The sequence below is a fragment of the Sinocyclocheilus grahami genome, unplaced genomic scaffold (assembly GCF_001515645.1).
Source record: "Sinocyclocheilus grahami isolate Dianchi unplaced genomic scaffold, SAMN03320097.WGS_v1.1 scaffold398.1, whole genome shotgun sequence".
Classification (NCBI taxonomy): domain Eukaryota; kingdom Metazoa; phylum Chordata; class Actinopteri; order Cypriniformes; family Cyprinidae; genus Sinocyclocheilus; species Sinocyclocheilus grahami.
The window spans coordinates 1,440,124-1,452,715 of NW_015505577.1; the positions used below are offsets into that span (position 1 = coordinate 1,440,124).

General features: G+C 41.8%; 1 protein-coding gene across 1 annotated transcript in view; it reads right to left on the reverse strand.

Moving 5' to 3' along the window:
- The window catches only part of LOC107550452 (vitamin K-dependent protein C-like), a 49,893-nt gene that overhangs the window by 27,213 nt on the left and 10,088 nt on the right, over positions 1–12,592 (reverse strand). Inside the window, exons 5-7 of the mRNA XM_016231735.1 lie at positions 12,445–12,576; positions 12,339–12,363; positions 12,154–12,264 (exon numbers count right to left, since the gene is read on the reverse strand). Coding sequence (XP_016087221.1) covers positions 12,154–12,264; positions 12,339–12,363; positions 12,445–12,576 — 268 coding nt within the window. The remainder of the gene's footprint in view (positions 1–12,153; positions 12,265–12,338; positions 12,364–12,444; positions 12,577–12,592) is intronic.

Genomic DNA, 12,592 nt, shown 5'->3' on the forward strand with positions numbered 1-12,592 from the left:
GAGTTCAGCTCTAACCCTAATTAAAACTCACCTGCCTGTAGCTTCCTAGTAACCGTTCAGACCTTGATTAGCTTGTTCAGGTGTGTTTGATTAGGGTTGAAGCAAAACTCTGCAGGGCTGCGGCTCTTCAGGACCGACGTTCGCCACCCCTGCGACTATACCTTTGACTTATAATAGTCACATCTAGGGCTGAACGATTAATTGCATTTGCGATAATATCGCGATATGAAATTGTTCGATTTTTCAATCGCAGAGGCTGCGATTACACGGTCACGTGATACGCGAGAGTAAAGAGGCGTGTTCGACTTGAAGATCAGATCGGTGTATGACATCAAAGTACGGCGAGCGAGAGAAAGCATAAGGAGACGTCCGCGCTCTCTTATAGCTCTCGCAGTACTTTGATGACACACACCCATCGGTCTAAGCAACGCTGCTTCAAGTCGAGCACGGGCCATCAGCAGAAAAATAAAAGAAATAAGTAAACAGCCAAAGGACGTAACTAAATGGAAGATGGATCGGTTTGTGAAAGGGAAGAGAAAAGTCATAGATGAAGTCGCACAGACCCAGGCAGGTGCTGGTCATTTAAAAGCTAAATGCAGAAAATATGACGAGGCATATCTTGCTCTCGGCTTCACTCACGGTGTCTATACCGGACGCTACAGTTGTCGCGTCGCGCCGCAACAGCTCTACACTGGACGCGACCAAGCGACCGTTGCAAATCATTTTAACTTCGTGTCAGTACGTCATAAATAGAACAAGGTTTAATGTCGCGCTGCATCCAGTGTACACAGCGATTGTAATGGTTTCTACTGTATTTTGCCGCTCGCGTCCGGTGTAGACACAGTGTTTAATGTCGTTGGTGAGGAGGAAAGCCTGTGTGTGTCCTATGCCTTAGCAGACAGCAAGAAACCCACAAAAAATAAATAAATAACAGGGAGAGAATAATAATAATAAGAAGCGACCGTTGCAAATCATTTTAACTTCGTGTCAGTACGTCATAAATAGAACAAGGCATCAGTTTAATGTCGCGCTGCATCCAGTGTACACAGCGACACTGATTGTAATGGTTTCTACTGTATTTTGCCGCTCGCGTCCGGTGTAGACACAGTGTTTAATGTCGTTGGTGAGGAGGAAAGCCTGTGTGTGTCCTATGCCTTAGCAGACAGCAAGAAACCCACAAAAAATAAATAAATAACAGGGAGAGAATAATAATAATAAGTTATTCTCTCTATGCTATTTTTCAGTGTTTCAAGTGATGCAGGTGTTTTTTTCCCTGTAGGTTTTTTTAATTAAAAAAACATTAATTTTTCATAATGTTTAGTGAAATTATTTGGTAGTCTGAGGGGGGCGCAACCAAAAGAGTTTGAGAACCACTGTTCTAAAGTTAACAGACAGTGTTTAAAAAGTGCAGTGCACATGTTTACAAATGTTTATTACAGTGACTGTGAATTACCTAAAGTAGTGTGGTAAAGCAACAGATTTGTTTTTATATTTCTGCAATCTGCTTTAGTTTGTGTGATTTGTTACTGACTTTCATATTAATGTTTACACCAGGCTTATTTGTCAGTGCTTTATGTTGTCATAATTATTACATGCTTACAAGGTTGGAAGTTCAACAAATCAGTCAATATACTGTGATTGTAGTTAAAATAAATAAAAATGTCATTCATATCAATTCATGCATCACCTAATTTCATCGTAACTAATAGGCCTGTCATACAGAAAATAACATTTATGTTTAATATATCTAATAACGTGTTGGTCATACTATACAATGATTTATAGCTTGTCTTTGTTGAATAATACAGAACATAAAGAGCTTTAAAAAATAATCGCATATTAAATCGCAATCGCAATATTGATCTATGTGATCGCATACAGTACAACGAACAAACTGCTGAAGTTTGATCAAAATCAGACAATGTATGCCTAAGTTATAACGCACATCCTGTTTCCATTTTTTCCCATTAAATTTGTCGGCTCACCATGGCCAAACCTTTCGAGATATCAAAAATCCTGTTGTAATTGTGCATCCCCAATGTCTTGAGATCATGTTGACCGAGTTTGGTAGAGATTGGATGAAAACCCTAGAATGAGTATATCAAATTCTAGAGCATGTGTAACAGGTATAGAAAGTATTATGTTCATATATGTAGAATTACACAAAAATGTTCAAATGTGTACCTGAGATGCCTGTCTGTGTGTGTGCACCTTCCCCTTTAAATTTCTGCATGAGAGAGGTGGGTTTCTAATGAGCTCTGATTAATCCAATTACATCTTTTTCTTTTAAATTACTTTTGTACTTAAATCTGTCGTCTAAATCATATAGGAGACATTATTTTTCATGTATATTTGATTATTTTTGTATTTTTTATCAAGTTTGACCACTTTTCTGTCCGATGTGAACTGGAAGCACATGCTAATTACATTGCACTTTACAATCGTCTTACAGAAACGAAAAAGGGCGAATTCACACCATATATACATACTCTTATGTCTTATCAGGTATGCTGCTTTGTTACTAATGTTGTTAAATTAATTTCATTGCTGAAATGTCCCTTTTCTCTGCATGGGAGAGAAACGAAAAAGGGCAAATTCACACGGTATATACATACTCTTATGCCTTATCAGATTAAAGAAGAGTCGAACCGTCATCTGATGTCCATCTGATTAATGCATAAAAAAACACAACGCAGACGACACCAGTTACAGGTGGTGCCATGTCCATTTCGAATCATCAGATCAGCGCTTCGCAGATTGCCGTGGTTGCGTGAAGGCTTGCTTGCTTCGCCGATCTCCTCTCCCATTCTTTCTCACCGCCATCGCTCGCAGCGGCCCGGTGCTCGCGGATAAGGAGGGTGCGTGTGACACAAACAGCGTGTGACATTGCGGGACAGATAAAGAGTTTCATTGACTTTTTTTCTCCGGAAGACTTTCGTTCATCGTTAAAGCACATTAATCTAGAGAGACTTTATGATAAGGACAGCGGGACGCTTCAGTGACGGTCGAGCATTGTATCCTTCATATTGAACTTTTGAAAGAGTCTTAATAAGCGTATTTCTTCAAAGTATATATTTTATCTGCATTCTAGGTTGTGCATTTGTGTTTTTATTTCCATTTTCTGAGGCAATTATTAAATTTTTCTGTTTACTATTTATGCTGAGTCATGTTTGAGAACACTGTTAGTCAGGGCAATCTTAGTCCTGTGCAACGACCCAGTGCTATGTTCCCAGCAGGCAGGGGTAGTGGGGCTAGAGTACAGCAAACTGACAAAATGTCTGATGTTTCACCTCAAAGTTTTGGGAGAGGGAGGGCATTATTTAATGTGGAAATTGATCATGTACACATGTCTGATTCAGCTATTGGTGCTTGGGAGCCCAGCTGCTTGTTCCACCCCTTTAACACGTACAAATGCTGATCATGCTATTACTGTCTTTAGGAGGTATTATTTCTGATTTGGCACAGAAAATTGGTCAGAGCATTTCGGCCAGTCTCAATTTAGCACAACAGCCCAGCCAAATACAGTCTAATCAGTTGTGCAGCAAGTTAATGTGTTGATGCTTCTAGCTTTAATGTTATTGTCCAACACGATGTTACACCTCCACCTTTCTTTAGGGGTGATAAAAGTGATTCATTTACTGTGCATGAATGGGAAGACATGATGTACAGTTATTTGAACAGTAAGAAATGCACTGATGACACTGAAGCCTCTGATATCATCTTGAGCAGATTAGCAGGGAAAGCGAGGGATATAGTCAAAGTGTCCTTGCGCAGTTTCCCAGGGCCGACCGCTACAGTGTTCCCTAGTACAGTGTTTGATATTCTGAAACGAAACTTCAGTGAGTTGATGTATAACATGCCTATGGCTGACTTTTACAACACCTAAGACAGATGAGAGCTCAATGGACTATTGGATACGATTGAATAAAGCACTTGATGTGGCTGATAAGTGTGACAAGGCCACTGTCCAGATCCTGGCCTTGCTTTGTCTTTTCAGTTCAAGCCTGCTGAACAGTGGAGTGCTGCCGAGGTTCAAGTGCGGCTGGATTGTCACGGCAGGAACCTGAAAAGAGCTTCTGCTAGAACTACACACTACTTACCTGTGTCCGCTTGCCATCAGAACACTGTGACGGTCAGTGATGATCCTGTACCCAATTTTCCCAAACAGCCCGAACTCTCATCAGGTCAGTCACCATGCTCAAATTGTCAGCTCAACCCCAACGCATCTCCTTTTACTCCGAATGTTAGCAAGCAGCAGTTGGTTGGCATGATGGATAAAGTTTTATTGCTATGCTCGTTGGCTGTGGTGGTCTTACTATTCAGCCTAAGTGCACGTATGACCTGGAAGTCGAAGTCTATGGATTTAAGTTCATTGTACTTACTTTACTAGTACCTGGACAGAAGGATGAGTTCATTATTGGCAGTAACATCATCAAATGTGTGCTTCAGAAGATGAAAGCCGAAAAGAAGTCCTGGGAACTAATTTCTTGTCAAAACAGCAACACAGAAGGTGCAGGGTTTCTCAAGCTTTTGAGCTGTGTTTCCCGTTGTTCTGGTTCTCCTCAACCTAAAAAACTTGGCTCAGTGAAGCTTTGTCAAGCAGTCATTTACTTCCCAGGAGTGAGCACCTTGTGTTGGGAAAATTACCTGCCAACACTCATATTACCCCAGGTAGCACCGTCATTGTTGAACCCACTACTTCACGTTCAGCACCCCGTCATGTTCTTGTTGGATGTGTTGTGGCTCCTATGTGGGGTGATCGATGGGTACCGATGAAGATTCTAAATCCTACCCAGTCTCCGATAACTCTTTGACATAACACCAAGCTGGCAGATGTGTCCCCTTGTCTGGCAAGTCTCCAAGTCATGGAAGGAGGAGTTGGCGAGTCTTACAGTGTCTTATCATGACGTTTTCTCCAGAGACAGACTTGATTGTGGAGAGGCGAAAGACTTCGTACACAGAATTAATCTGTGCGATGAGCATGCCTTATCGCCGAATACCTCCCGCCCACTACCAAAAGTTGGGATAGGTTCTTTCTGAAATGGAAGAAAAATGCATTATTAGTAAATCCATCAGCGAATATGCATCTTCTTTGGTAATGGTTTGGAAGAAGGATAGATCTATGAGAGTCTCTACTGATTTTCGCTGGCTTAACGCGAAGATAATCAAGGATGCTCATCCTTTGCCACATCAGGCAGATTGCCTAGCTGCTCTTGGTGGCAATCTTCTTTTCTGCTCTATGGACTTAACATCAGGATTTTACAACATCCCACTCCATGTGTCTGATCGGCATTACACAGCATTCACAACACCCATGGGATTGTATGAATATAACCGCCTTCCCCAGGGCCTGTGTAACAGTCCGGCATCCTTTATGCGCATGATGCTCAGCATTTTTGGAGATCTAATCTTTTCCAGCCTTCTGTGCTATCTCGATGATTTGCTGGTTTTTGCCCGTTCTGAACAGGAGGCCTTGAAACGCTTGGAAGTGGTGTTTTCTAGATTGAGAGCTAGTAATCTGAAGTTGGCTCCAAAAAAAAGTGTCACTTTCTCAGGCGTTCCATCAAGTTTCTGGGCCATGTGATCAGCAGTTCTGGAGTTTCTGTGGATGAAGACAAGGTAGCAGTCATTTCTGCCTTTCAGAAGAAAGATCTCATGAAAGAGGATGGCTTCACACCTTCGCCAAAGAAAATCAGATCGTTTCTGGGCATGGTTCTGTACTACCAAAGCTTCATCCCTGGATGCTCACGAATCGCAAAGGCACTGTTCAATTTGACAGCTGGACAAAAATGTTTGGCGAGAGGCACAAGCAGTCGTAATAGAGCTGGCACTTTCCGCGAGTTGTCTCCCTAAGTCTGGACTCCTGTCTGTGATGTCGCCTTTGAGGAGTTGAAAAGAGCCCTTGTGCAGAGTATCGTGCTCGCTCACCCTGACTTTGAGCGCCCCTTTATTCTCTGCACTGACGTGTCGTTGGGTGGCCTAGGTGCAGTGCTTTCTCAAGTTCCCACTGGCGAGGATAAAGCACGTCCTATAGCCTTCGCCAGCAAGTCTCTGAGCCGGAGCCAAGCCAATTACCCTGCACACAGACTGGAGTTCTTGATTCTCAAGTGGTCCATATGTGACAAGTTCAGTCACTGGCTTAAAGGCCATGAGTTCACTGTATGGACTGATAACAACCCGCTCACGTATATCATGACCAAACCTAAGTTAGATGCATGTGAGCAGCGCTGGGTTTCAAAGCTTGCCCCATACGATTTTAAAATCAAGTACGTCCCTGGAAGGTTGAATGTGGTGGCAGATACGCTCAGCAGTGACCCATTCGTCAAGCCAGTGAGTCAACGTCTTCTGTCCGAACCTTACTCTGAACTGCTGAAGCACGTACACAGTATGGAAGATGATTCTGTGCAGAAAACTTTCCATCTTACATGCCAGCCACAGAAACTTGACACTGAACTCAACCAAAGCTCTGAGAGGGATATTTCCGTGACTGCTGAGGATGTGTCATCTATTTTGTCATTTTGTGATGATTGGGATTCAGGAGCTGTATCCAGAGCGACATCCCTGGCTGATCACTTGAGTTCATTGATTCTCGACTGTCAAGATGTAACCCATGCCTTTTCATTGTCTGAACTGCAGAGTCGGCAGCACAATGGTTCAGTTATTTCAAGGGTGGCCTTTTATGTCAGCAGAAAGTGCAGACCTTCCAGGCGTGAGCGTACGAATGAGGATTTGCATGTTTTGAGATTGTTGAAGCAGTGGGGCAAACTGTTTTTGCTTAATGACATTCTCTACAGAACCGTTAAAGATCCACTCACGAAGCATAAGAAGTTTCAGTTCGTGCTGCCTCATTCCCTGAAACAGCAAGCTCTTTCTGGTGTTCATGATTTGGCCGGTCACCAAGGTCAGCCACGTACCCTGTCCTTAGCTCGCCAGAGGTTCTATTGGCCTGGGATGGAACATGATGTGCATGATTACGTCAAGACTTGTGTCCTAAGTAAAACTCCAGAGCCAGCGACAAGAGCACCCTTGGAGAGCATCAAACCACTGCCCCATTGGAGCTTGTTTGCATTGATTTCTGGGCTGCTGAGGATAGGCACAATAAATCTGTGGATGTCTTGGTAATCACGGATCATTTCACCAAGCTAGCGCACGCTTTTCCTTGTCGAAACCAATCTGCTAAGAGTGTTGCTAAGAAACTATGGGATGGATTCTTCTGCATCTATGGCTTTCCTCAGCGTCTCTGTTCGGACCAGGGTGCCAGTTTTGAGAGTGAGCTGATAGCAGAGCTTCTGGATCTTGCCGGTGTAGATGCTATGATCCCTTCCTCCTAGATCAAAACAAAAGTGGCCACAGTTAGTGCAAACAATGCCATTTGTGTATAACTGCACCGCCCATGAAACAGCTGGGTTTGCCCCTTTTTACCTGATGTTCGGGAGGGTGCCAAGATTACCTGTTGACCTTATGTTTCAAAGTGTCCTTCGTGATGAGTCCATCTGTGATTACAACGAATATGTTCAATCCCTTGTCAGAAATCTTCAGTCTGCTATGCTGCTGGCTCAAAATAACTCTACTGCAGAACAAAAACATCAGTCAGATCAGTACAATAAGAGAGTCAAGGGTTTACCTTTGTCAGTTGGTGATCAAGTTCTCGTTGCTAACAAAGGCTGTTGAGGTAAACGGAAGCTTGCAGATAAATGGGAGCCCACCATGTACTCCATTGTTTCTTCCGACCCATCTTGGTACATTTATAATTTTCGTGACACATCTGGTCGAGAGAAAGTAGTACATCGGAATCTTTTGTTGCCAGTTAACTTTCTCCCTTTGCCCATGACTGAGTATGATTTTGCTGTCAGTGGAAATATTGGTAATGGTACATCTTCTACACCTTCTCAGTCTGTATGTGATCTGGCTGAATCCACAATGCCAGTCACTGATGAATTGTCACATGCAGAGTCTCTGTCATTTCTCATGTAGCTGTATGTGATGAAGATCCTGTTGGTGCTTGGGTCTCATCCCATTCTACTCAAATTGTTTCTGAGGCACGTGATGATTTATCTGTTGTTGACTTTGACACTGTAGCCAGTGCCTCTTCACCTACTGTTCCTGTTTCTAACAATTCACATGATCCTGTGGTTCACTGTGACTCCAGCAATCACTATACTACCAGGTTTGGTAGGGTAATTAGACCTGTACGTAGACTAATTGAGTCAATGGTTCAAATTGAGACCTTACTTGGTATGGAGTCTGGATCTCCTGTTATTCATGTTGTAGCGTCTGCTTAAAATCATGGATGGTCTTTGGGGTTTATGGCTTAAGAGACCCCTTTTAGCCTTTGACATTTGCATATAAATTACAGTCCTGGCCACAGATCATGCATTTATATAGGTGCTAAATTGCCAAATAATTCTCCCCACTATCAAGGAGATGCTAAGCAGTCTACCCCATCATCTCCCCAACTGACTTCAAACAGTTTCCAAAGGCAAGTGATCTCTGGTTTAATATATTGTAAATGTTTCTTTCTTGGTATCAATATTATCTGCTCTTTATTCCTCAAACAATGATGTACAGTATATGATTGTGAAATGCATCATACGATTTGTACTATATTTTGGGTTAAAACTGCACCAATTCCAGATCGACCCATAAACATGCAAATGGACCATAAAGGGAGACAAAGGAAACTTCTCTCGCTCAAAAATTCATGCCTGGTATTGGCTATTCCACCTAAAGTTGGGTGTGAATAGAAACCCTCAAAAGTCATTAGCTCGAAATGATCTTTGCTCAGAAAACCCTCTTCTTTTGAGACGACACTAAGACTTCTCAAGACTCTCCTCTGGAGTTTGATTTTCCGGCAGTTTTTATCTTCAAGTAACTTCGATCCATTTTGGACTTTCCTATCTTCAGAAGAAGACAAAGAAAACTTCCAGCTCACTTCTAAGAGAACTCAATAACCATTGTCTACCGCATCAGGAATCTTGTTCAGCAATCGACGCCAATGCAAGTAACCATTTACAACTATTTAGATGCAGGTTTAAGTGTGAGCCCCTTTTTAAAGGTGATTTTTGATTCTTTGATGATTCTCATTAGGTTGTGGTTAATTGATTTGAAATACTGCCATTCTTTTACTTTTCTCTCTCTCTTCCTTACTTTCCTTCATTCTGTATATATATGTTGTGCTTAGTTTAGTTATATGTTAGATATAGTTTCATTTATTAAATCACTTATATTCACAACTGATTGTCTCTGTGCGTTGCTCATGATTCGAAGTCACTGAATGTTTGATCCCTTGCTACATGCTAAATTACTGCTAGCACTGCATAAATAAGGAAAGCTACTTTCCTTGGCCAGGAAAATAATCTTTCCTTGAATTGATAAATGATTATATTGTCTGCTTGGTGGACGGACAGATCAAATAATTGTAATATTGATTATGCTATATTTATTATTAATCATAACCAGTTATAATTAGTCATAAATATGTCCCTTTTGAGCTGATTTACTACAATGTTTAGGTCTGTGTATTGTATTGCACTGTCTTTAATGATACTAAGTGTTATTTCATGTATTCTCTCATGTTCTGTTTAAGCGAAAGTTCTGAGTTATTCAAAGTGTAATGGGCACTTTGTATATGCCTACAACATGTACAACCACGTAATTCTTGTGACCTGAGTACAGAGTTTTCCCATGTTCTCATAATTTTGTGTAATTCTAGGGGGGTGAATGTAACAGGTATAGAAAGTATTATGTTCATATATGTAGAATTACACAAAAATGTTCAAATGTGTACCTGATATGCCTGTCTGTGTGTGTGTGCACCTTCCCCTTTAAATTTCTGACTGCAATGTTGATCATAATTTCCTGTCTTTGCACCTCCTCTTCCCTTTCTGCATGGTTTCTAATGAGCTCTGATTAATCCAATTACAGCTTTTTCCTTTAAATTACTTTTGTACTTAAATCTGTCGTCTAAATCATATATGAGACATTATTTTTCATGTATATTTGATTATTTTAAATTTTTTTGATCATGTTTGGTCACTTTTCTGTCTAATGTGAACTGGAAGCACATGCTAATTACATTGCACTTTACATTCGTCTTACAGAAACGAAAAAAGGGTGAATTCACACCATATATACATACTCTTATGTATATAAATGATGTGGCAAAGATGTGGCACAAAGATGTGGCAAGATGGTGCCGCGGATGGCAGCCATGGTTCGTCGCTACTTGGTACTTGTACTTTTTTTGTTTGTTTGTCCTGTCTTAAGCAATTTTTTCCCGATCAGCTTTACTAGGAACGAACTCCTGGACATCAGAAATAGCACACCAAATAACTTTCTGGCGACATTTGAGCATTCAGATGTTTTACTGGACATTTTAGTCGGAGGAGCTGCGTTCCTATACAAGCGCTCCAGGTGACGCAAGAGAGGGAAACGCGCCGGCATGCTCGTGAAATTCCGACGGCGCGGTTTTAGGACTCCGCTGCCAAGCATTCATCTGGCAAATCTCCGCTCCCTAGCAAATAAATCATACGAACTACGACTCCTCACCCTCACAAAAAAGGACTTTTTAAACTCCGCTGCGCTCTGCTTCACGGAAACTTGGCTGAACGGAGCCATCCCGGACAGCGCGTTACATCTAACGGGCTTCCAGCTGTTCAGAGCGGACCGCGTCACCGAGTCATCGGGGAAAACGAGAGGCGGTGGATTATGTTTTTATATCAATGAAGGCTGTTGTACAGACGTGACAGTTTTAAAGAAGATGTGCTGCCCAAATGGATCCTTGCTGGACCCCCTGCAGTTTGCTTACCGAGCAAACAGGTCTGTGGATGATGCAGTCAATATGGGATTGCTCTACATCCTCCAACATCTGGACAAACCAGGGACTTATGCAAAGATCTTGTTTGTGGACTTCAGCTCCGCTTTCAACACCATCATCCCGGACACCCTTCAGAATAAACTGACCCAGCTCTCTGTGCCCACCTTCATCTGTCAATTGATCACCAGCTTTCTGACAGACGGGCAGCAGCTAGTGAGGCTGGGAAAACTCATATCCAACACCTGCACCATCAGCACTGGAGCTCCTCAGGGCTGCGTTCTCTCCCCACTGCTCTTCTCCCTTTACACAAATGACTGCACCTCTAAAGACCCCTCTGTTCAGCCAGCAAATCAGATTTAAGAAGACTGCAACGGACTGTTAGGACAGCAGAAAGAATCATTGGTGTGCACCTGCCCAGTCTTCAGGACTTGTACAACTCCAGAGTGAAGAAACAGGCAGGAAACATCATCAAAGACCCCTCTCACCCCGAACACAACCCGTTTGCACTTCTCCCCTCAGGCAGACGCTACAGATCTATGTGCACTAGAACATCTAGGCATAAAAACATTTTTTCCCCCATGCCATCATAGTTGAGGTATACCTATGATGAAAATTACAGGCCTCTCTCATCTTTTTAAGTGGGAGAACTTGAACAATTGGTGGCTGACTAAAAACTTTTTTCCCCCACTGTAAATCTACTGTTCCAGATTCATATACACTATTTATTGTTAAGTTTTAATATTTAAAAGTTTTTTTTTGTTTTTTTTCTGTTCTCATGTCAGATGTGTATGTATGCATGTATGTATGTACCAGGAGCACCTTAAATCCCCCACTGTAAATCTACTGTTCCGGATTCATATACACTATTTATTGTTAAGTTTTAATATTTAAAAGTTTTTTTTTTGTTATTAATGTTGTTAAATTAATTTAATTGCTGAAATTTGAGAAATGAGAAACGAAAAAGGGTGAATTCACACGGTATATACATACTCTTATGTCTTATCAGATTAAAGAAGAGTTGAACCGTCATCTGATGTCCGTCTGATGAATGCATAAAAAAACACAACGCTACTTGTGTAACACCAGTTACACATATGTTTTTCAAACCTACAAAAGTAGTAAATCTACAATAGCCAACTTCCTGTTGGGCGGAGCACTGAAAATGGGTGTACTACAGCCCACCCCCTCCCCACCATGAGAACTTCTGTCCGGCTCTGATGGCCGCAGATTATAATATGTGTGCAAGGTTTCAATCATTTTTGAGCCCCAAAAATGCCCTGGATAGTTTTAAAACTTTTGAACATGTAAAATGTATATAAAAAAAACAAGAGGCTCACGCAGGCCACAGTGTTTCCCTTCAAATCCAGCATTGCAGGTGCAGGAGTAATCTTGTAACAGGTCCACACACTTCCCATGAACACATGGATTCGAGTCGCACTGGTTTCCATCTAAGGGTGCAGAAGAACTAATGAGTACCAGCAGTTATGGTGCCTTGAAGAACTCCAAGACAGACATAACTAACCTTTATATGCCATCCAGAATTCCAACTGCAAGATGAAAAGATCAGTTAGTGGATCATAGTTTAGGGGAAAAAAATATTAATACACTAAAAAGTTGAGATGACCAACCGTGGCTTCCCTCGTATTAAAGATTTCCCTTGCTTCTTCAAAATTGCACAGTTCCTCCCTACACTCCCGCTCCAACGATGAAGGCTTTATTTCCTCCATAAAAGTGTTGGCTCTTCTTGAACGCAGGAGCATGTGTGCTTTTGGGCTG